The sequence below is a fragment of the Micropterus dolomieu genome, linkage group LG21 (genome assembly GCF_021292245.1).
Source record: "Micropterus dolomieu isolate WLL.071019.BEF.003 ecotype Adirondacks linkage group LG21, ASM2129224v1, whole genome shotgun sequence".
NCBI classification, from domain to species: domain Eukaryota; kingdom Metazoa; phylum Chordata; class Actinopteri; order Centrarchiformes; family Centrarchidae; genus Micropterus; species Micropterus dolomieu.
In genome coordinates, this window is record NC_060170.1 from 16,824,632 (window position 1) to 16,850,424 (window position 25,793).

At 37.9% G+C, this 25,793-nt stretch overlaps 2 protein-coding genes across 4 annotated transcripts; one reads left to right on the forward strand and one right to left on the reverse strand.

Moving 5' to 3' along the window:
• Nucleotides 1-2,332: 2,332 nt before the first annotated feature.
• Nucleotides 2,333-12,971, forward strand: cep78 (centrosomal protein 78). 2 transcript variants are annotated; one of them, XM_046035822.1, is made up of 16 exons: nucleotides 2,333-2,573; nucleotides 3,928-4,196; nucleotides 4,365-4,540; nucleotides 4,762-4,834; nucleotides 4,939-5,042; nucleotides 5,218-5,392; nucleotides 5,511-5,624; nucleotides 5,955-6,019; nucleotides 6,110-6,212; nucleotides 7,279-7,396; nucleotides 7,548-7,590; nucleotides 7,765-7,899; nucleotides 8,045-8,122; nucleotides 8,829-9,010; nucleotides 10,968-11,136; nucleotides 11,618-12,971. In XM_046035822.1, the coding sequence occupies exons 1-16, from the start codon at nucleotides 2,347-2,349 to the stop codon at nucleotides 12,218-12,220; spliced, it is 2,634 nt and encodes an 877-aa protein (XP_045891778.1). In that variant the 5' UTR covers nucleotides 2,333-2,346; the 3' UTR covers nucleotides 12,221-12,971. The 2 variants fall into 2 exon arrangements, with proteins under 2 accessions (XP_045891778.1, XP_045891779.1); XM_046035823.1 differs by having other exon boundaries at nucleotides 11,593-11,761.
• A 4,101-nt stretch (nucleotides 12,972-17,072) lies between these two features.
• cdo1 (cysteine dioxygenase, type I) lies at nucleotides 17,073-22,781 on the reverse strand. 2 transcript variants are annotated; one of them, XM_046035066.1, is made up of 5 exons: nucleotides 22,502-22,781; nucleotides 21,145-21,222; nucleotides 20,079-20,236; nucleotides 19,334-19,503; nucleotides 17,073-18,108 (listed from the first exon to the last, which is right to left on the reverse strand). In XM_046035066.1, the coding sequence occupies exons 1-5, from the start codon at nucleotides 22,669-22,671 to the stop codon at nucleotides 18,079-18,081; spliced, it is 606 nt and encodes a 201-aa protein (XP_045891022.1). In that variant the 5' UTR covers nucleotides 22,672-22,781; the 3' UTR covers nucleotides 17,073-18,078. The 2 variants fall into 2 exon arrangements, with proteins under 2 accessions (XP_045891022.1, XP_045891023.1); XM_046035067.1 differs by lacking the exon at nucleotides 22,502-22,781 and adding an exon at nucleotides 21,869-22,009.
• Between the last annotated feature and the right edge of the window lie 3,012 nt (nucleotides 22,782-25,793).

A 25,793-nucleotide genomic window follows, 5' to 3' on the forward strand; every position in this document is an offset into this window, starting at 1 on the left:
TATGCTTGCCCCAAAGATTAAGACTACAGTTTTTTTCTTTTTTTCTTTCATATAAAATACTATGTGTCTCAATCAAATCATTCTAACTAATGCATATACTGTTTAAATGAAAAAGGGTTGTTCATTTAAAATCTATTGTACACTTTCTTTTCATCCAAAAATACATAGATGTGTCTTCTGGCATTGTCACACACATGGGTGGAAGAAGTATTCAGATGTTATACTTAGCCTATGTAAAAGTAGCAATACCACACTGAAAATACTCCACTTCAAGTAAAAGCCTTGCATTCAAAACTTTACATAAATAAATGTATTTAAGTATTACCAGCAAAAGTTAAAAAAATAAATAAAAAAAAACCTCATTATGCAAAAAATGGTCACTGTCTGTGTTTTATTATTTAGTAGACCTATGTTTTGTATGTTGTGTTTTTTTAATGTGTATGTTGCATTTTACAGCTGTAGTTATTTAAGTTTGGGCTCATTTTCACTATACTTTATATACTGTTTAATCAGCACAATACAGCAGTGACTGCTGACTTTTTCTATAGCTCCACCAGCAGGTCAAAACTTGCACATGTTCAACACTTCAGATTGCAATGGGATACTTCTAAAGACTGATTCCATGGCAATATAGCATGCTAGTGTGGCACATAGGACGCTGGACATTTATAGGTAACTGTCCACTTACTTGTGTGAAAGGAGTACTATGTACCTCTGAAATGCATAAACTTACATAAAATGGAAATACTATACACAGGTAGGCCTACCTTGGATTCCTACATAATTAGTAGCTTGTTTTTTGTTTAGTTTTTTTAGCTTAAGTTACTTTTTGTGGACAGTGCGCATTTGTTTCTTCTATATTTTAATGTCCCCAGTGTCCCCAGTGTAAATTACACCTATGCTCAAAGCCATCTATTAGATTAATGAGGGAGGAGGGAGTTCATGTGTCTAACTGTACCTTCTGTGAGACTCATAGAAACAATATTACATTTGTTTTGGCACTGTACTTTTGTAAAAAAGTTTTGGCAGGATGTATATACATTTATTACAATAATATTATAATATCTTTATTTGTAGAGAACTTTTCAAAAACAAGTTACAAAGTGCTTTAACAAGTGTAAAAATAATACAATAAATAAAAACAAATACATAATAACAGCAAGAAAACACTTAAGAGACTAAAATAAAAGTTTAAAATAAATGTAATAAAATAAAATAAAATAAAATAAAGTCAAATAAAAGCGGGAAAGGCTCACCAATCAAAGTATGTTTTAAGAAGGGACTTAAACGACTCCACTGACTCAGCCGACCTGATTTTCTCGGGCAGGCTGCTCCAGAGCCTCGGGGCCCTGACTGCAAACGCATTATTTCCTTTAGTTTTCAGTCGAGACTCTGGAACAGACAACAGACCTCTGGCCGAGGAACTCAATGTATGTGCCAGTGCGTATGGGACGAGGGGGTCAGAAATATAACAAGGCGAGAGGCCATGAAGAGCTAATCAATAAAATTTTAAACATACTGGGAGCCAGTGTAATGAAGCTAAAACAGGGGCGATGGGGTCATATTTCTTTGTTCTGGTTAAAAGCCTGGCAGCTGAGTTTTGGACTGTCTGGAGTCGATCAATAGATTTTAGGGTTAAACAAGTAAAAAGGCTGTTGCAGTAATCCAGGCATGATGAAATAAAGGCATGTCAGAATGATTCCAGGTTTCAGAAGAATGTCCTTTTTGGGGTTTTCAGTAATGAAAAGCAACACTGCGACCATTATTTCATTCCATCCATCCATCGTCAACCACTTATCCTGTGTAGCTACAGGGTCACGGGGGGCTGTAGCCTATCCCAGCTGACATTGGGCGAAAGGCTGGGTACACCCTGGACAGGTCGCCAGTCCATCGCAGGGACTCACATAGACAGACAACCACTCACACTCACATTCACACCTAAGGACAATTTAGAGACACCAATTAACCTAGCCTGCATGTCTTTGGGTGGTGGGAGGAAGCTGGAGCACCCGGAGAGAACCCACGCGGACACGGGGAGAACATGCAAACTTACACAAATGCAATTTTACAAACAAAAAATTCCTATTTATAGTATTTGAGAAAGAAATTTAACGTTATTTTAGAACAATTCGTTTCTCTTCCAACAAAAAGGCTCTGAAGGTGCTTAATATCTGTACTCGCTTGAAGGTCTTTCTGTGAAAATATATTTATTTTAAATATATTTTTCTCTTATTTTGTTGTAGTCCCCCAGGCTATATGTACTTTTGTATCTCGTATGTGTTGTGTGTGTTTGTATGTTGCATTCCCTAACCCTAACCCTTTTCTACTAAGACAAAAAAAAAGTTCATGTCTGCCCCCGCTTCGGTAGGTGGCAGCAGGGCCCTGCATGGACTCACACTGACCTCAGTGAGGAAGAGAAAATGGGCGAGGAAGCTTTGCTGGCACAACAGCGCCACTTTTGAGCGGTCCTTCACGCCTTCAACAAAAACAGTCCGCACAAGTTGTCAGACTGTGGCCAAGGAAAAGCAAGAGAACAGTGCCACGACGATAGAGCCTTCAGTTGTATGTGAAAGGTATATTAAATTACTTCGGTTCAATTAAATGTTGATAATGCATGAAAATACAGCTAAAAACATGACAGTTACCGTTACTCCTTAACAACCGACGGTTACTAGGAGCTTAGCTTGCTAACGCCACTGGTTGAACTAGGCATCAAATAGGGCAGGAAAAAACTAATACACTGTACATTTCAACTTAGTTTGTAATTAATGCTAGACAACCAAACTATCTCTTAGCTTTTAAGTCACTGTAACGTTAAGGTTAAACGCTGACGTCCAGGTGTTTGCACTGAAATCTGCGACCCGTTAATGGGAAGTTAGGTCAGCTATGGTGGAAAGACTGATTAGTTGACCAACGGTGACAGGCGATGTGTTGGCTCTACAAACAAAACCCTTCACTACTGGCCACCTGTTTATGATATCAGGGCTATCACAATATATAATAACTGCTATCTACCATTTTAGGTGCTCTGTCTCGACATTTTTGATAAAAGGATATCAAACAATCTGACCAGAAAAACCTTTGGAAATGCAGTATAACTTACTGTATCTAAACATGTCAGCGAATCTGTTAGGACGCAAATTGCTAAAGATTGGCCAAGTCTTTACTACAAAATTTTTGCTCATCAGAATGTTATATTACCACGTCCATCGGATCTAACGTTAAACTCTTACTGTGAAATACTCCAAAACAATTGTAAATAACGTTATAATCTTTATGATGTTTTGATCCTCAGTCATTCAGGTAAAACTCAGAATGGACCAAAGTGCTGTAATTAAAGCTGGTGCAAGAGATTAACAGTGTGTGTGACTTTTTGTTTCTTCCAATAGTTACCTTAAATAATAGGTTTGTGCTTTTTCAAGTCTGTCTTTAAACAATAGTTGGTATGATAACACTGCTGCTCGTCTTTCTGCCACTCAGTGAGCGTAATTGCGTTCTGTGTCATCAGATGAATATGAGACTTCAGACTGCTGAAGTCTCATATTCAGCTTCAGATAAACTTTTGAAAAAATGTTTTGGCCTCCACTTATATTGGAAGTACATTAGAAAGGGATATAATAGCCAGTATGAACAGGAGAAATGGTTACAGCAAGCAAAACCTGTTTGAATGTACATATGGGCACCTGACCATTGTTTTAAGACCGACTTGGAAAATTGTGGACCTATCCTTTAAATAATCTACGGACATTAACCTTATATGCAAATATACATTTAAAATGGGTGAAATCAAGATTCAGATTGAGGCTACCATTTATTATCTAAAAACAAAATGATGGAGATGGAGAGACTGTTTCCCGGTCAGTTCCACAGTAGTGGATAAGACCTCATTACTCTATTAACTAAAAAAAACAACAACTTTGTTTCTAGATCAGAGATGGTTCAAGACAGTGCTCAGATTCGACGGCAGGGTGCCCAGGACTTCATGGCATACTATGACTTTGCCTGTGCCAGGCAGGATTCGGTCCCTCTCCCTGCTGTGAGGATGAACCTTGACAAAGGGATGCTGGACTTTAATGGAGACATGGTCAAACTCACAGACTGGCCACCCATTCTCAGCTCTATCTGCATTAACAAACACTTGCACCACATTGCAATAAGTAGCACATACCAAGCTAGTCTGGGTTCTGGAGACACAGGTAAGGCAGAAAATAAACCTGATGCATCAAATAACAGTGAGGGGGGAAACATTTTATAACCTTTTTATTAGCTATGTTATTGAAACATGCACAGGGTAAATTCAAATAGAAACTTGAATGACATTAATTTTGCATGTAAACATTAACTCATATCACCACAAATTTCAGATAGAAGGTACTATAAGTCTAGCTTCAAGAAGAAGATCCCAGCCATTCGCTCTAAGGACATGACATTTAAGTTGTGCAAGGCCCTGAGAGAGTGTCTGACTGTCTCTCCCAACCTCAAGACTCTGCAGCTTAATGGACTTCCACTGAGAGAGAGGGACCTCATCAATATGACAAAGGTAAAAAACATATGATTTGCATTTGCTCCCCACTTCTTTCTTCGCTCTCTATTACTGGAAGCAATTTCTGAGCTGTGAGTGAATAGAAATAATAAACGTCTTTGAGGAGGAAACATAATGTTTGGATGTGTGAGACACTGAATCTGGGTATTGATTAACAGCTCCTCTGTTCAAGAGTGGAATTTGCTAACAACTAAAAAGTATGAGCCATTATATTTCAGGGTTTGTCAAAAAGTGTGTCCTTGGAAAACCTTTCGCTGGCTAACTGTCCAATCACTGATGAGGGCTTAGAAGGTATGTATATTCACAGTATTAATTTTTTCCTTCAGAAATCCTTCACACAATTGTACTATAAGTCAGCATGTTGTCTTTATAACTGCCATTTTCACATGTTTTAGTCATTTGCCAAAGTGTGAAGTATTCTACAAGCATCAGGATGGTGGATTTTACAGGATGCAATCTCACCTGGAGAGGGGCAGAGCATATGGCCAACATCATCAAGGTATAATATGTGCCTTTTTAAGACTTTATCTGGCATACTATTTTTAAAACGTTATGGACTCTGTCAACTGTAGTGACATGCAGTTAATTATTTTAAACTCCAACCTTTTGTAAAAACAAATGATTTGCATTACCAAAAAGACATGTTTGTATTTTTTGTATTGTTTTTTTCTCAGCATCAGGGAATGCAGAGGCATGGTACCGCATGGGCAGAGTCTCTCAGGTATCGACAGCCACAGTTTGAGGGAATGGGAGGTCTCCGGCGTATCACGCTAAACTGTAACACTTTGATTGGGGACCGGGGCGCTGCTGCTCTTGCACATGAACTGGTCGAGGACCTCTGGGTTAAAGGTTAGTAGGTGTGTGAGAAAGAAAGACAAATACAACAGATTGTTTTGTTGTTACTGTTTTCCTTTTTGATGGAAAGGTGCTCAGGTTTTCTGTTTCTTTTGTGTGGCTTGTTGAACAGCTGTGGACCTGCAGAGGTGTGGTCTGTCCAATGAAGGAGCTCGTCGTTTGCTGGAAGCCTTGAAAACTAATTCTGCTCTTTGTGTGCTAGATATTCGTAATAACCCCTTAGTTGGTAAGAAGCTACCTCAACCAAAGTCATAACAGTTTATAGATTTTTTTCACACTGCATAGAACTTTGGTCAAAATGATAAGTAATTGGTATGTTGTTTGTTTCCTCACAGCATGTCTGTATTGTGGGTGTAATAAACATTACAGCCTCTAGGCGCAGCTAGCGCATTGTTACACTTTTATTTAGCTATGTCCCCATTGCATACTCATTCTAACCAACTTTCCAGTATGTAGAGTTTTCATATCAGTAAAATGCTTACTTTAAAATTTCTTTATAATGTTCAGAAACATCTCTGAAAAAGCATTGTCCTTGCTAAATGTTTTTCCTTTACAGACAAGGTCCTAATTAAAACAATAATAGAGAAAGTACTAATGAATGCTGATGGACAGTCACCCGAGGTCAGTGTCTGGAGCTAATGTCATCATTCAAAGTTTATGAAAAAATATTTTGTCACAGATGGCTTGTATCTTCCTTATGTTATGCTGCAGTACTGCTGGATCAAGCCTGCGGCTACAGAGCCTCAGGGAGTTTCTGGTCCGAAGAAACGAGCACTACCCAGTACAGTCAGAGGAAAAGCTACATTTAGAATAGGTAAGTCGTTCGATCCTTGGTCAAACAAAACATACTACAGATATATTTAGCAGTGACCACACAATCAGCCCATAAAAATATTTATTTGATATTTATTATTTATTAAAATTGGCAAAAGGGTCTTGTCTCAGCAATTCATCAGGCTCATAAATATGTATAAAATATCTTGTATATTACTGTGTGACTAAGTGACATACTGATTTATAAAAAGAATTGCCAATTTGGCATTTAGATAAAGTTGAAATGCAAAACTGCAACTGTCTACAGCCTGTGCAAAAGTGGATTCTCAGTGGTTCTCAAACTTTTTCACATCAGGGACCCCTAAACTAACACAAATTAGACCATGGACCCCCATTTGATTTTGTCCCAGGGTTCCTCATCTGATAGGAGGAGAGACCCATGACCAAAACAGTCAAACATTCGGTCACTGTGCTACTTACAGATAGAATTATAACAAAGATTAAGTATTCTTCTTTTTGCTGTGGACCCCTGGAACCCCCTCAAGGACCCCTTGGGGTTCCCAGACCCCACTTTGAGAACCACTGTGTTATCTCAGTCTTATATTGTCTCTTTCTGACTTCTGTCCTTTTGGCTTTTAAGTCATCTGGAGACATGGTAAGAACAGTATTCGTTGTCATCCTGTTCTCCCTTTGTTACTCTAGATAGCTCTGCTGACCGGTGCAGAAAGAAACTAGAAAACTGTCTCTTAAGTGCTTAATGTGGTTTATTCTGTAGATCCTCACCCTACACCATAGTCAACACTTCTAAGTACTTAATACATAATCCTGCTTTTGTGGCTGTAAAGCACCTGATGGATACATCGTATACCACTCCCTCATTACCAGTAATTAATGTAGTAATTAACTCATATTAACGCCAGGAATTGTTATTATACATATCATGGAATCAGGATTATTCACCGAAGTGCATTGAACTCCGTGAGGGCCTTGCATCCATGATTTTGTTTGTCCTTGTTCAAGAACAGACCCCAATTGCCAATGCTCCCAGAAAACCTCCCTGTGGTTGTGAATTTGTACTTCTTTACATGGCTCTCTTTCTGGTGCAGCCTCTCGTAAAGGACCATCTTCTGGAGGGCGGAGTTCAGGCGTTGCTCAGACACAGAAGCCCTTTTCCCGCTCCCGATGTGTACCTTGGCGGGCTGCTGCAAGAGCTGAACGACAGAGGTGAGAAGATGTCAGCAAACTAATTTACTTTTAGGTTGTTTTGTTTTTTTAAATAGACACCATTTATGAACTTAGGACATCCTATTTGTTATTTTATTTGATGGAGCTCAGTCATCAAAGACTACTATTATGTTGGATGCCTTTGTTGCAGAGGTATGCCTCCTGGAGTCAGTGTGATAGATCACAGCTTTCAGGTGAGTTTTCTTTTGTTTTTGTACAGTGTTTTACTCTTTAAAAGACTCATCTTGACAGCAGTATTTCAAGCAAGTATGGATTGGATTTATTTCAGATGATTTGCCAGAGACTTTCTGGAGTAGAAAATAGATCCAGAGCCCTGTCAATAAAAGGGGTTCATCTGTTGAAATTAGGGTGCAGCTACAGTGAAGGTCACTGTGGAGTCAGATTCGGAGGGACAGGAGGAAGACGAAGAAGTGGTGGTGGAGGTAGACCAGAGACCATCCTCTCTGGACAGGATCACTGGACGGCAGTTTGAACATGTGCAGGTTAGTCACATCTAACTAGTTTCCAAACTGCAACTTTTGAAGTTTTGTAGACAAGACAAAGGCAACAATTTTGGACCTAATCAGTTTACTTTGAAGCACTTTAATGCTGTGTATTTGTGTGTGTATTCTGGTTCATGTCCTGCAGATGGAGCTGAAAGAGTGTTGTCTGAGACTGGCAGAGGAGCGCAGGGCCAGACTGAAAGCTGAGTCAAGGCTCATGGAGGTAATGATAATCTCAAAAATACTGACATGCGATTTTTGGCCTGTTATTTATTTTTTGTGAACTTTGCTGTTAATGTTTGTAAAAGCCAAAGTTTATGGTATGACACAGCAGGATCCTTCTTCCATGCAAACTGAATATAGCTTGATGATCAGCTGCCACATTGAAGTGGGTTTTAGATAATTATTGTCATTATAACTACAAATTAAGTGTTCAGTGTAAAATTGGGAAAAAGCTCCATAGCGTTAAATATATATTATTATACTGTAGAGAATAACGCAGTTGAATGACGTCACTTCTGACAAACCGTACTCCACTTTCCCTTAGTCATGTTCTCATACAGCATAAACCAATGTATTTTTCTATTTAATTAATAAATAAAATTTCCATTTAAAATAACATGTTACTGGCTCAGATAATCATGTATATGATAGATTGTACTTTGCATGGACTAATGGAATTATATATGACTTTCTTTGTTTTGATATTGGTACTATATAGCGGCCCATGGCCAGCCGCCCTGCTCTCTAAATATCTGCATCAGCAAGTAAAAAAAAACATATCAAAATAACGTATCAAACCGACAGACATTCATGCTTATGAAACACTTGAGTGTAATGGTTAACCTAACCCTTACAGTACTGTATTATGTCCATATAACTGGCTTAAATATGCCCTTTTATGTCCTTTTTTAAAAATTTCTATTCAGTATGAGTTGGAGAATGCCCGTCTTCGTAGAGCCAACCTCTCCCTGTCAGAGGCACTTGCCGCCACTGGCTCTGCATCAGCACCCCCTGCTTTCAGTGCACTTGAAGACGAGGCAGTCCTCGAGAGCATTGAGAACTCCTTTACCAAGTTCCATGCTTTCTTGGATCTACTCAAGGATGCTGGGTGGGTATTCTTAAAACTGGCTAATATAACATTACTCTTTACACCTGCCACCAGAGCTACATCTCAAACTTTGAGTTTCAATATGTATCTCCGGTCATTCTGGTTTTTTTAATTTGTATTGTCATATGGGCATTTCCCACGTGGGAATATGTCACACCCTGTGTCAAAATGGAATTGCACTCTGACAGAATTCCAATAGAAAGCTTTTATGAATTAATTCAACTATTGTTTCCCTTTTTTATATGTTCCTTAATCTAATTTAGTTTTTAGTGTATTTCTTTTAGGAACACAATAACAACAATCTGTTTTTTGTCTGTTTGTTTTCAATTAAATGTTCACAAGGTACTACAGTCGACCACCAGTCAAAAACTCTTACTAGGGGACTTTTTGCATTAAAGAAGTAGCAAATGTTTGATATTTTTTTTACAAAGACCATGTGGCTTTCCCTGAACTCCCAATAGAAAGCCATAGGAAGATAATTACATAAGTTCAGACAAGTATGCGATACCTGCCTCAGCACAAAATGATTCAAAGCAAAAGTAAATGACAGATGAGAGTTAGAGACCCAGATCTTAATTTTCAGGCATTGGTGAGCCAAACCAGATCTACAAGCGGGAGATTAGAGGACATTTTGCACAACTGCAATAGGAGACCCATGTTGCTTTGTGTCTGCTGGATTTAGAAGTTGTCTAACATGTCAGCCATAGGCCAATAATACTGTCAATCAAGGCTTTGCTGCTGTGACTTTGTTTGGGGTAGGGAAACTCAGCTATTTAATGTCTCTGGGGTCGTTGTCAAGATGATCGATACCTGTTGATAGTCGTTATGGGCGTTGGAGACACCCGAGGCCAACTCTGAATGACCACTGTGGGCATCTTCACCTGAGGCCAAAAGTGAACATTTGTTTCGTTTCCTGGGAAGCTTTAAAAATGTATGGAGAACCACATGAAGTTGTGTAGTTGATGTGCATCATACTAGACTGCATGACAATCAGAAGTCAAAGTGGAACCATTAGGTATTTTAAGACCCTTTGTGCAATATGCATAAAGATGTAATAGATTTCCTCTCAAGTGACTCGGGGTGTGACAAGTAATAAACGAGTACATTTCGCAAAAATTCTGGGCTTGTTTTTGAATGTTTTAAATTGACTTACCTTAGATGTAGTATTAGATTTCTGTTTCATTCTGACCTAACCTTTGACAACACTAGTCTGTTTGTTTTGGTTCTGTTGGCTTCCAGTATTTGGAAATCTGGTGCTGAGCTCATTTCAGATGAGAGTTTCATTCTGTGTGGATGAGTTTCACTGTGACAGAAGCACCAATTCTCTCCTCTTTGAGCCTTTTATTGTGGTAATAAATTCCTTTGCTTATTTTGTTTCAAATTCATTTATTTCATTGTTTACCTTGATTCATACTTAAGGGCCATAAAAGGATGCTGAGTTGTTCTGAAACCAGAGGCATAAGATGCAGTCAATAGGTGGGGAGTAAAATCTACCCAGTATTGTCCTTGAATATGGACTATGTCTTACTTTGCTGTCTTTGCTACATGCATTTACATTGCATTTTTTTGTGGCCACTATCCTTGTAGTCAGGCCTTCACTTTGTAATCCCTGTGTTTGTAAAATATTGCTTCATATCATCAGGACATCAGTGCCCCACCATGTCCACACTACATAGAAAGAAGCTTCTCTCTATGGTTACCATTCAGTGCTTTTAGCATTACATCTAATAGCAGTTCATTATATCTTGAAGTAATTAATCTTAATGCATGTGGCCTCTCAGTTGACATTTTCTCTGGTAAAAAAAGCCACTTGTATGTAAGGTAGCATTTGTTAACATTTACCAATTCAAGATCTCCTATTATTTTGGCGTGCACTTCATTAGTGCATGAATTAAATCTATGTGCCAACTCTTGACCCTTAATTTTAATGGCTTTCATCTCTTTTTTTTTTATGTAGGCTAGGTCAGCTAGCTTCACTGGCTGGAATTGACAAGTCAGATTTCCACCCTCCAGGAAGACCTCAGCTCTCCTCCACTATACAGTCACATTTGGGTGGCGCAGCATCGCTGACTAGAGGGGAGTATCGGGAAGTTCGGCCACAGACTGATGCTTCGCCTTTGCTAACGGTATGCAAAGCAATGTCTAGGAAACGCTTGCCATGTGACTGTGCGCAGTGTTTCAGTTTCATGTTTGCTTGTAGTTTACAGCATGCAGTTTTAAAACTGAGTCTACTTGACCATAAGAGACTTTAAATCCATATGCAAATGTTGCATTTTGGTTCAAAGTATGAATTGCTTAACAGCACCGCAAACTTGCCTTCTGCAAGAGGCACTGTGCACCTCAAACATTTCCATCGGATATCTGAGCTGTGACACTGTGGAACCGCATTAAGTTGAAATTACAATTACAATTAACTTGACCTATTCTATACCATCTCTATGTCAAATTTGAGGATTTATATTTTTCATAGCACTCTACAAATTGATGTATACCATAATGAGACATTCAGTTGTTATAGTGTCTCCCTGTCTTTGGTAGTAACATTACATTCATGGGCTAATTTAAAGATTTGTCTGTGTTAGTCCATTTTTGTCTTTTTATCTTTAGGTAAACAATGACATGCCTGCTCGCCCTGGTAGACAAGTGGACACCACCGCTCACAGACCTCCATCCTTAGTCATGGAGTCCTTGAGTGAAGACAGGCTGCTAGATTTAACCTTCAGTCGGGCTTCTGGACCTGCGGTAGACCCTGGTGTAGGTGGAGCAGAGGAACCAGATAAATATTCAAAGCCTGATACCCAGCATGACTTGTGTTCTGAGCACAGTTTCCGTAGCCAAAAATCCTTTGATAAGGTTTCCTTAGGTAAAACGTTTCAGACTCAACCAAGCCATCCCAAGAACAGCAGTAGCTCTCACAGAAGCAACAGTTCCCATGGATACAGCTTCAACAACTGTGCTTACAGTCATGCTTCTCACAGCAACGGCTCTGTTGCTGGATCCGGAAGATCAAGTGCTTGTGACGTTATAAGTGACAAGACAGAGCCTGTGGGACCATTAGGATCCAGGAACAGGGGACAGGGAAGGCTGGTGACAGAAGGCCAGTCAGGGTCAGAAGGGTCAGAGGGGAAAGCCTACCCTGGAAGGGAGACTCTGGAGCAGATCAGGTCTCTGGGCGGTTTGGACAGGCAGTCCGATAATGAATCCTTCTGACCAGAGAAATATGAAAAGCTCTGTCTGTGTCTGTTATAAGTGCATTCTCCTTTAAAGTGTTTCTCATTACATCTTGAGAATGTAGATTTCGTACATATTTCTTTTAACTCTAGAGACTTTGTTTAATTTCCTACATCTGCAAACTCAGTTATTTCATTTTAGGGAGAGAGCATGAGAATGAGACATTTATTAAACATCTTGCCAAAGCAGAAGTACAATTGAATGTCCCATGAGATTCAAATTTTAGTTAGTGATTGAGACAAAAGTGTCAAAAAAGGAAAAAAAAATATTTTTGACGTTTTTCCTTTTCTTTTGGGAAAGCATAACTTTTTTTGCAGATGCATTTTCCACTTTGGTGCATGCACAATGTAACACTTTTACTCAGTAAAATGTGATAGTAGATATTTGGGTCTCCAAACTAAGCCCAACCCAATCAAGTCTTGATTCAAGTGTGCAAATCAAGTTCCTCCCAATGTGGTCCTGTCTCATGTGGGAATGCATCAAACCTTTAAGGGAAATTACAATCTTAAAGCTTTTAGTAAATTATTCACTGCTTGTTTTCTCTTTTTATGGATGTTTTACACATTTTTTTTAGATGTGAATGCTTATGTAGAGACATTTATTTTTTGTATTTAATTTGTCCTTTTTTTAAAAAAATGTTATGATGTAAAATAGTATCATTTTGTTGTTCCTGTGTAATGAGCCTGCACTGCTCTGAAATAAATGTTTTTTAATAAACATGTTAGCAGTTTCAAGTTGTGCTTGAGCTTCTAAGTTAAAAACTCCAAATTTTAAAAATGCATCATCACAGAATTTCAGTTTTTAGTATGCCCTAATATACTGTACATGCAGTAGTAGTGAACTAACACTAAAGTAAATATTCACTAATAAAATCAGTGTGTTTTGACCTTTTCATACAGTCTATGGTTTAGACACAAATTCCTAAAGGCTGCTTGCTGAAATACCCTGGTTTTACTAACATTTATTCTCAGTGCTGCATGTGTTACAGTTTTCCCATTCCCACTGGTACTATCCATTCCTTCCACCTTGTTAGAGGGTGAAACTGTTCTGGACCTGTGTCTCCCAGCTTTCTAGATGCTGGACCAAAATCTGTTACGACATTTGCTGTTTACGGTGTGTTTTGAAGCTGTGTACTGAGAGACAAAGTAATGGGACCAGAGCATGATGTTTGTGGGTTAGAGTAGGACAGAGTGTTCTGTTGGCCTGTCTGTGCACCAAACACCAGCAAAAGCCAAAAGTACAGCTGTGTGTGTGTTTCACTGTAAAGTATTGTCAGTGTTACGTAATCTTTGATTCTTGCAGTGGTCTTTTGTGGTACTTTTTTCTCAGACACCTCTTTTACAAATATATGTACTGATATTTTAAAGACTGATGTAGAGATTTTATTTCTTACTTGTGTACAAAGATAGTTTCTGATGGAAATGATATAATTTTGTGACATCTCTTTTTTCCCCTGTCTGTGTAGTTTACATACAACTTTAATGCCACATTAATGTGTGCATTAAAGAGCGAAGAACAAGACGGAGTTGGACTGTGTTGTCTCGGGACAATGCGTGATAGCTGTCTCTGATGTTTCAGTGCACGATATGAAACAATTTCACAGTTTATGCACAGTTGCTATAACAAGCTGGGTCACTGTTGAGGCTGGCCTGATCTTGACTTAATGCTGGAGCAGTTTTCCTATAGTAAAACCACCCTTCTCAAATTTCTGTGAGGCATTTGTGCAACATCCCAGCCATACTCTTAAAAAAACAAACAAACACTTATTCAGTTTAAAGCTTGACTGTGTAACTATTAAAAGAAAAAATAGCATTCCTCTCACAAACGACGCGCTGATTTCATAAACACGATGCTCAATTCACTACACTCAGAGATTTTGCTTCTACAACCTTGGTCTGGTATGAATACTAGCTTATGGTGGCTAATGCTTGCAAACTGTTACTGTGTTTTAGCATTTACCAGTAAGAAAACTTAAACAATAGGAACAAGTGATTATATAGTCAGAGTGAAAGTGAAGTTACAAGTTTAGGATGTTGAAACATAACTTGAAGTCAGACCAAAACTGGTTCATGGAAAACATGACAAAGTTGAAGTCATCATTTGATTGTTTGCAGATCCGAGGTATGGCACTCTTCATGGTTCCCAGTCCGGAATTTCTGTCAACAGGGCATTAAGCAAAGTTCCTCCTTTGATATTTCTTGACCTGTGTGACAATGGAAAATGACTCTTTAGCACTTGTGAAGGCCAGTGGGTAAATGGTCAGTTCAGTTTTAATTTGTTCTTATGAGTGATCTGACGCTGGATTGATTCACCATATTGATAAAAAGGCACAAATAAAAAAAAAATCAAACCAGCTCATAACTCCTATGTTGAAATATGTGAATAATTAGTTAATAATAATAAAATGAATTGAAAAGTTGGCCCTGAAGTTGCAGAACAAGAGCTTTATCACGCTCATGTAATAAAACAATCACCTGTCATGCCTCATAATGTTGATAGTACAACATATGTGCTATTTGCTTTATGAATGAGTGTTTCACTATCAATGTACTGGGGCTGTTTCGATAAGTAAATTATCAAAGCTCTTCCGCTTTTTTCGGTGTCATTGGCTTATTGTTATCATCACAGGACACATTCCCAGACTCTACTTTGCACTTTCAATCATAGCAACGCCAGAACAAAGTAAGGGATTAGGAAAACACCGTGAAAATTGCCATCATGTTTTATGATCTCTCCCGTAGCTATGGCTGCTTCCCAGATATGGAGTCAACTGCAGCAGCAGCAGCAGTGAGTTAGCGGTGAGGAAGACAGAGCTCACACAACAAAAGAATCACCACATGAAAAAAACTCTCACATACTTCCAAATATTTCATTAAAACAAAATCAGTAGGCCATTTTTGCTGCTATGTGCCAAACCTTCTTCCATCTGGGCCAAGAAATATCATCCAAGGTCAACATCTACACTGAGAGAATAATTTTTGTCCAAAGGAACTCACAGTGAGTCATTCAAGCTCTAGACGAACAGGCACGTGTCAAATAAAATGAAGAAACAAAATGAAGGAACAGTTACATGAACAATAAACACAAACACATTAAATGCAACTTGTGATGAGAAATATACAGTATACAAATAAGTTATATTATCAGTATGAAATGTGTCCCCCAGAGTCCCCCATTACAATTATCAGTAAAGTGATGATTTCTGGAGGATTTAGACTGGTGATTGATGCGTACACACAGAGGGTATAACCATAATTTGGGACAGTAAACAAGAGGCTCAACGTCCTCTTCTTTGTTATTCCTGTTGATGAATCAACACCCAATGTTCTGGCACTGTTTTATTGCAGGATTATTAATCAGATAGGCTGCACCATGATCACTAAATTGATTAGTCAAATATCAGAATTTATCATCATATGGCAATCATGTCCTCTTATAAACAGGTGCCTATTGGGGGCAATCGAGGCTGTTGCTCCCTTATTACATAACACTGGTACAGAGAAAATGAGAATTAGCAAATACACCTCCCTAATACACTGGGTGCTATCGGAAAAGGATGAAACATGACTAATGGCATGCGTTTGTTTTTTGACCAAACTGTCAGTTTTTGAGTGAGTGACTCCAAAAGAGGTTGGATCTTAGAGAAACTGCCTCAAACCTTTTTACTCAGTTGTTGTACTTAAATACATTTCTGAGGTTTTTGTACTGTACGTCAGTAATTTCATTGTGTGCATCTTTTCAATTCTCCTTAGAAGAGATATGAAGAAAAGCAATGACATCCAAGGTGTTATAGAACTTACATTTCAAATGCCGCACAGATGCATGCGTAAAATTCAGTAGTAGAGTAGATATTACTGTTGTCTCCTTCATTTGGCTAAAATGACTCCTGGCTTGGGATCATTGCCGACTGTATTTTTTCTTTCGTGACTTTCCTGTCCACATACTTCTACTTTTGCATATACAAGCTCATTTAAAAAACACAGACTGCACAGTGTATTTTCACCTTTTTTTTTTCACATACGCACACAGCATAAAGACAGTATGAAAGAGAAAAATATAGTGGCAGAAGCCACATGTTTAAAGAGTGGACACCCTAAAATACAATATAAAGGTATAGATTTGTGTGCATTTTCACTCAAACACTCACTCTCTTATGTGGCTAACAGTCTGGCTGGATATGTGTAACTGGCACAGAGGACAGTATCAATATCTATATTAGCCATAATCATTAGGTATTAATTGTACTGGAATATGGAGCTTTGCACGTACACTCTTGTTTGTCTGTCTTCAAAATACATGCACACTGTGACACAGTTAACAAACCTGTTTGCTTGCCAGGAGAGGCCAATTGCTTATAGACGTCAGACAGATATCTGGTACCTTAATAGTGTTATCAGTGAACCATTAACATAATCTATTTACTGGTCAAGGTAATGGCCAATCAATATTTCACTTGAAGCCAAAGTACAGATGGCGACACACGCATTAGTTTCCTTGCCAGGCTGATGCCAGACAGAGCTGATCTGTTAATAAATTGCTGAATTTACACAATTACTGTAAAGCACTTTTATGGAACTAGCAATGATCTGTTTGGGCTTTTAGGAAACATTGATGAAATATTAATGACAGGTAATGAAACTTACAAACATAAGCGTTCACACCTAGCATCCCACACAAAAAGACACACATGCTGTTATTTAGGTGTTGGTGACCCTGAGGCTTTTGCACAGGTCAAACAAGCTATGTGCACATCATGTGCTTATTGCATACTGTGTAAAACACATGAATTATATATATATAACACGAAAAATAAAGACAACACAAAAATAAGCTCTGTAATAAGGGTAATTGTGTTTAATGGTCTTCAGTTATGGCCAGATTGATCATTTACTGCATCATAGAAATCATGCATGCATGAGACAGTGCTATCAGATGTGCTACGCTGTAAAAACTACACACTATATACATACAGCTACAATTAAAATATGCCAAAATCCTGAGAAAAAGTATGAACTTTATCTAAACATATTGTCTGCTAGTAATACAAAATAGTTCCTCCAAAAGACTGTCTTGGTCAAAACTTGAGTATGAATACATTTAGGAGTAACATGGTCGCTTGCTGATTTAAACACTCCTTCCAACAGAATAACCTGCAAATAAATTACAACCATCGCACTTTTAAAAACAACAGAACTCTAAAGCTTTACACTTCTTTTTCCAAATGAAAATGGAACAAACTTTTCTTTTGATTAGATCATACAATGTTTCAACATTCATTTCATCACAATTTTCAACAGGTGTTTAGACAATTTTGAGTGGTATAAATTGACAGTAAATACTGCTATGAAAGTGCTCCATTGATAATAAAACTGTTGATTGCAGAACTGTTTTCCTTTTCTTGAGATATAAAATTTAAGAGAAAAACTATAACAGAACCCCCCCCCCCCAATATTCAAAGCTAAAGCTCTACTCTTTGACTATGGGCCATAACTTAACAAAAGTGTGGTTACACAGGTTGTGGATTGACAGGAATGTTGTTATTGGAAAAGGGTCTCCTCAGGCCCAACAAACAAAAGGCAGATTTAATCCATGTCCAAGCCTATTCATGCATCTGCCTGTGCTCATCAGTATTTGCCAAGCTCACACTGGGCAGCGATAAAGCCATTCTAATTACTGGGTTGTCCTTTTGAACCGGCCCGCTCCTGATTTTTAAATGGGTTGCTTAGTCATAGTAGGTCCACATTTTGCTTCCCCAGCAGTTTCCCTTGAATCACTTTCACAACATTGTCATTTTAAATGCAACTGTCTTCATCATCCAGGGCCTCCTTTGGTGATCATTAGTTGTTCTCTTGTGAAACTGTGGTTTCCTAATAAAAGAGTAAAAATCATATCACGTTAGAGGGTTCAGGTCATTAGTAACTGAATTACACAAATATTTACAGTCTAGTAAATCCTACCCAAAGCTAAACCAAGTTTTTTTTTTATTCAGGTTCTTAATTCAGACTTCAATTAAGTTTGCTATTGTGATATAGTCAAAAAAAAAAAAAAAAACTCAGACCACAACAACTGTTGAGAGCTGGGGGTGGATGGTGATTTAAGTTCGTTGTGTACTCACACTTACGTGCTTTTACTATCTTATCTCTGTTTGGTGTTGCAATCTAATGCACTAACTTAACAGTCTTGACATTCAAGGTATGCTTATATAACTTGTAGATTTCAGATAAGGACACTGTTGGCATGGTGGCAGAAGCAGGCAGAGATTCTTTACTGTATGTGTTATGTATACTATTTACCTTTTGTCTGTAATTTACTTTATTATGTGTAGCACTTTGGCTCACAATTTTAAAGGACGCATCGTATTTAAAAGGTTAATTGGACTTAATTTGTTCTTCTCTCCCTGAACATATAAAACTGCCCTCACGTGTTCAATAAATATATAATCTAAATATAATTTCTTGTCTGCTAAAGCAACATTTTTGTTGAAACAGCAAACGGAAACACGTTTAATGGACATGAAATGGAAACTTTCTATTAAATTCCTGAATCTTCAAGGGGTGCTGCTTTAATTATTTGTAGGTTGGACTTAATGAGAGCAGCAAGGCACTGTAAAAACTTCCAACTTCCTGCTCATGAGGCAGGGGGGTGAGAAGTCTTTGTGTTAACTGTTTGTAGTGATCCTGTGTAATATCTTAAAAAATGACTACATTAATAGGTTGGGATTTGAACTCTCACAATATGCATTTTTATGCATATGTATGCAGTTATGCATTTATATATAAAATATCTTTATAGATTCTATAGTACATTTATGAATTGAATTAGTAAAGTAAAGATGTATGAAGAAATCCATCTTTGTCTCTCTGTTCAGTTGTTGCTAACATCTACAGTAGCATTGCTTTACGGTGTTATTGTTTTGCATGCAATGCGCATCTTATCATAATATTGCATTTGTCTGGGTTTAATTTCCCACATTTACATTCTCCTAACGTCCACCTACAGAATTTAACTAATAACTTTCTTTCAAAGCATCAGTCAGAAGATATTTTTCCTTAGTTAGTGTCAATTTTCATTGTCAATTGTAAAGCATCTTACAGTTGAACTCCTCTCTCCGTATTTGCTCCAGAAGGTCATCTTGACGGTGTTCCTGTGCCCTGTCCGCTGGTCAAAGGTCTGGCAGGTCTGGAAAGGAGGACTGTACAGGTGCAAACTGACTGCGCTCTCTGTGTGGCTGACATTTTCCACACGATGCAGGCCAAGGGAGTCTAAAATATGCAGACACACAGGCGAACAAACAACATTTTAAACAATGTATGCCACTGGAATGCTGTGAAAAACAGGCAGTTACCAAACATCACACCAGGGCTCTGTTGGCTTTGGGGAAATACTCTGCAGAGATTTGGGAAGAGACTTGAGTCCTATTCATTGTTAAGTTATAACTAGGTGTTAACTCCTAGAAGACCAATATGACATTCCATAACTGCAGAAATTGGAAACTTCTGTATTGCTCAGTGCTGTAAAAAAAATTAAGCACATATTACACTGTTGCACAGACACAGTCGTGTCTGAGTTTCAGAGATGTGTCACATCAGTATATCTCATGTGGGACAGGACATATAAAGGATATTTGGTCTATTGTACTAAACACTGCATGGTTATTTAAGCTACATTTATTAGTATGATAATGTAAGTGTTTCACCATATTAAGAACGAGTTTCACAACTTGCCCCCACACACAAAACATGTGTGTTAGAACTAAGTGGTATTTATACTGAAGAAAGCCAACTCGAATTAAAAAGAAAATAAACAACCATACGCACACTACACACTGGTTTCTCACCATTTATGTAAGCAACCTTGTTTTCCTGGAGAATTCTCTGTGATTTCTGGACCATATCTCCCTGTGATTTAACGTCAGGCCAGCCAAACAGCGTCTCCTTCAGCTGACCCTGCAGCAGCTTCATGAAGCAGTGGGAGTTTGTGTGGTCGTGGATGCTACTGCAAATTGTAAGAAACACACAAGCATACAGTGTCATATGACCTCGATATGACCTTTGGACCAAAAGCAACAATAAATATCTTTCCTGTAAAGAATTTCTGGGATTGACATGGAGATAGTTTTTAGAAACTTTGTATCTCTTCTTCTTGTGTTATACAATTCAAAACATATACTAGACTCATGCGTAATATAATGTAATTAAAAATATATAAGTAATACCTCGTAACAACTGCACAACATTTTTGAGCTGCTCTTAGGAAGTATGGTTGTCCAACCTCTAGAACAGCCATATTTGTAACCATTAGTTCTACAACATCACTATTACTGCAGTAGGTATGCTGTAAAGCAAATGTCTTGGCCAAATTGGTTCTTCTAGTGCTAGGACAGCCATGTTCTTGAGAAACATGCCTAGAAATGGCTGTTTCAAACAGTCATGTTTCACAAGAGCAAGATACATGTGTTACCACTTTGCTACTGTTGGCTGCGAGTCAAATAATATGTAATCATATAAAGACCTATCAAACATACGTCTGGTTCAGTTGTTCATGTGACATTTGCTGACAAAGTGGGAGTTAGATATCATCAAATAATGTCTATTTACACAACCTTTCTGTCTGTGTGTAGAACATTGGACTCTCTTATCTCTATTAACTTGTTGCAATAATTGCCAGAGAATACCACTTGAATACCTGAGCTACAGTATCTAAGAGTAGTAGTGGGCTGGTAACATGACTGACGCACGCATAGCCAAAAAAAACAATCTTGTTAAAATACAATAGGCTTAAGGAACAGATATAATAGGTTTAAATGTGCAGTGGTAATCTCTTGAGACCTTGTTGATCTAAAATGCAATAAATAAGCAACAGTTATATTAAACATTATTTGTTTGCATGTGGAAGCGTCTCACCTGCCGTGGCCTTCTCCCCAGCACAAGATCATGAGATTGAACTTCCCATTGCCCTCATCTACCAAGTTCCTTGTGTACCTGCAAAAGAGCAAACAATTTGTTGATCAAACAGGGAGGGTAGATGGTACATTATGTATCCTTGCTCCTGATGAGTTTCAAATTATGTTACAAAAGTGACTGGAATTGGAAAAATGTATACTGTGAATGTTTTGGTAAAGTCCAGGCATCATTTTAGGACCAGCCTAACTCTCAATGTGACTACTAGCAATATTCAAGCATAGTGAGGTGGATTTGATTAGGAAATCTTGCCAAAGTATGACATCTTGTTTTTCCTTTATTTATTTATATTTAATTTGTACAGCTACTTGCAATCTACCACTTATTGTTAAAACATGTAGCATAAAGGGGGATGCTACCGTTTCTGACAACAAAGCGGTCAGGAACACTTCAAGGTTTTCTGTATTTTATGACATGCAGAAAATTTACCATTCCCTTCATGTCATAGCCCTGAGAGCCCGCGTCCTTGCTTAGTCGGTAAATATTGTCGCTACTCTGCATGTTTTTTTCCTGCCCATTGAGATCCCCTTATTCTCCAAATGTTTTCGAGGCAGCTGCAGCTCCCTGATGGGCCACAGACGGTCACATCAACAACATCAAGTACCTATCCCTACAAACATCAGCGGGTGTGTATCAGTTCTCAGTGTTGATTGGATGGCACACTCACCCTCCCTCCATTGACCCCTCACTAATCAAAACACTGGGACACGGGAGCTTTTTTGAAAAATATTTTTGAATAGAACAGCCATACTTTGCTTTAGAGAGGAGCCCTACTGCGGTGAAAAACATTTAGAAGAAACTGTTTTGTATGAGGTTTTCAGATCAATGACGTTTATGAAGAGACTGCACGGATATAAATTATGCAAACAAGTCGGATTTGGTTTTTTTTCAAATAAGGTCTGACGAAAGCTGCTATTCGGGAACAACTAGTCATCGTTCAAATAAGCCTAAAAGAACGATTTTTAAATAAGAGACATTTCAAATGACTGTATGCATTTTATTAAAGCATTCAATAGTTTGCAAGCTATATAAATGACATATCCTATTATATTCCACACTTTTTGTCAACAACAGCCTATGTAGATTTCTAGAGTAGTCAAGAAAAATACAGACACAATATAAACAAAAGTAAAAAATTGGACAAATCATATTTGGACTATTGTTAAAACAAAATCACACTAGGTAAAGGTGACAGAGAGGTTACAGAACAAGCGTGAAAAGTGCACCAGCATAATAAATGAGTAATATCTGATTAGTCATAGCTAAGCAGGATTATGAACAAACAAACAAACAGTTTTACCTGTACTTGTCGAACTTTGCATATTTCATCCATTCGTGAGGCTTGCTCTCATATGACTCCATTATATTTTGGACCTCCTCCACATTGATGTGGTCACTCTCGAAGATTTTATGCAGGATTTTTATCAGGTCATCCAGAGTTTCTGGCTTCACCACCTCGGTTTGCTCCATCTTTCTGAGTTGCGCTGGAGGTTGTTTCTCAGATATTTCTCTTAACAGGTTTCTATTGCCAACTTTGTTCAGTGCTTTACTTTTATAGGCTAGCCCGGCAATTTGGGGCGAGTTGGTGACGGACTGTACCATTATGGGAAAAGGTGACCGCCCACAGCTCATAGTCTAATTTAAATACATTTGATCATGAGCGCATAATGAAATTTTGAAAAAAACATGTGGTTGCACCTTTATTATACTTAGTCCACAGAGATAATATAACTTTATTTTTTTTTATTGTTTTGCATGTTTTTCAATCAAACACATTCATTCATCTCACACATTAAGAACTTGGACTAATCCTCTCAGTGCAATTCCACCACGTTGTCACAAACACAACCACCCCCTTTCCCTTTCTCTTTCTTGCTGAGGCATTCCTCCAACAATAGGCGCCAGTGTCTCCCCTCTTCTTGTGAGCTCTCTCCTCAGAAACTAAATCATCAACACACAGTCCCAAGGTGTGAGCAGACCAGAGCCTCAGAAACAAGTGGGGTTGGAAAAGAAAGACTTTGGGGGGAAAAAGGTTGAATGGTGTCAAGAATGTTTTGAGGAACACAAGATCTTATTTGAAGGCTTGTAGCCTGTCTGGATGAATATGGTTTAATTTTAGGCCTTTAATAACCCTTATTTTGGTTGCATTAAATCAATAGATTATGATTTGACTCTTGCAGCTCTTTATGAGAATGATTAGAGAAATATTCTAAGGAATGGACATGCTAATTGTTTAAATATGTGCAGGGAAGAACAGGGGAAAAAGGAAAGTGATTGCTTAATACTTCAGATACATGATGATTTACTAAGTCAAGACGGCAGTGATTTGTTCACTGTACAGCCTCAGAGAAACCTCCGGTAAACAACAGTAAACAGCTGAAGGCAAATTGACTAAATGCCTTGACTTTCCGGTGCATGTGTGCAACTGTGTGTGCATGTTTGAAGGTAACTCTGAGATAGGTTTATGTACACAAACAGACACAGACAGACAGACACAAGGTGAGATGCTCCTGGCCATGCCTTTATTTTTTTTTTGATATTCAAACATCTTCTGAACAAGGTGTTCTTGGCACTGTGTGTCACAACATTTTATCATGAATGCATTCCTTCACACAAATATACAGGCCATTCGCTCACAGTGCTCCACCCATATATATAAAAAAGAAGACTCACTAGGAAGAAAAACAAGTTGTCAGTGGAAACTATATATTCAGCTCATTGTGGGCTACATAGGGTGCACATCTGCATGCTGTTGAGCAGCTGCAGCTCAGAAATACAGGATACAGTACTGTATTAAGTAGATAAACAGATGTCAGAGTATTAAGTTGCAACTTTGAGTACGGTGCATTGCTCGAGGAATAGTAGAAAAATAAGAAGGACACTGCTTGACCATCACACTTTTCACATTTTCTATAAATGGACATGATAAAATTGCCTGAATACACAGGTTAGTGTCCAAACCACAGTTGAGCCAGGATATTCCAGCAGTAAAACTCTGCATTTGTTTGCAGGCGTCCAACATGTGTCAGCCTGTTAAAGGAAAACCCTGTCTGGCTGAGGAAGATATTCAGGCATTGGCTGCATAAAAAGGTGGAGAATGTTCTTTGCATCAGAGGTTCTGGCAAGTTTTCCTCTGAGCTGCCACATCATCAATACCACATGTGTTGTTGCTCCACCTTGTGGCTAAAACATAAACTGACTTTACCCAGCAAGTACCAGTGATGTATCTACGACATTAAACTGATGCTCTTTTACCACAGTAATTTATATCAACTAGCTGGAAAATTACATTTAAACTAGTTTGTTGGTTTTGTGCATTTGATAATGACATTCACACTGAATATGACAAACAATCAAGGTTACATGTAGATTTCTATAAATGAATTAATTAATATAATGAACTGATGACAAATAGAAAATGTATCTAAGGTAGTAATGATTGAAATCTACTCCAAAAGCTATATGAGCCATTTTTCAAACAGCACTGAAAACCTTTTGCATGTCATGTCTGCAAGATGCAGGAATCCCCATGGCTATGCATGGAAGTAGAGTCAATGTTTGTTCAAGTGCTGGAACTCCCCAAAAATTTGGACACAGTGTTCTTTGTACATTTTTTTTTAGTAATGAATGCAGATTTGTGTCTAATTATCACCACATTCTGCAATGTTTGAATATTATTACTGTTAGTGGTTTACATCAAAACTGTATTTTCTCAGGAAACACTTCTGGTGCAAAATATTATGAAACTAGGATTGACTGATAGTGTAATAAAGTGAATGCAGATGCAATTTCACTTTAAAAAGTTGATTTAGTGAAAGCAAACACAGACAGGAAAGGCAAACAGATCATTGAAATAAAAAACACAAGACAATAATAAGAATTACATTAAAACTACACTGCACTAACACTACACTAGATAAAATGAAGATAATAAAAACTTTAAAGGATTTATTGTTGCTGTTGTGCAAAAATCCCTGCAATATGCTGTTGTGAATTTATTAATATTAGTTATTTTAATAGAATTATTAGAATTTTATTTGATCATATGATCCTATTTTACAGCATAAAGGTCCAATGCAAAGAAAATAATTAACAGCAAGGCAACATCAAATATTAAACAATACATATATTATAAACTACATAGGAACATACATTAAAACGTTTTTGTTTTGCTTTTTAGGCACCAATAAAACCAGTTTCAAGTTAAAATTCAATAAATAACTAAAATGAATCATGTAGCATAAATCATGTATAAATTTATTTAATAAAACAAAAAATCTTGGTCAAAAGACAGGAAATTGAGAATTTATTTGACATAATTGCAGCATAATATAATATCCACATGATGTCCTTGTGGTCTAATGTAGCTAACTAAATACATTTAGCCGACTCGTCAACAAATCAACTTGAGTTTTCTCTTTTCCTGCCACTTTCTACTTCCACTCCACAACTTTTCAGAGGAACGATTGTCTTTTTTGACTTGACAGCATTCAGAACATACAAATTTTGATTTTGTAGGCCTACGATTGGTTGGCCAAAACAAGCATTGCGGGGGTGGCACGTGGTAATTCTCTGACTGCATTTCTCATTAT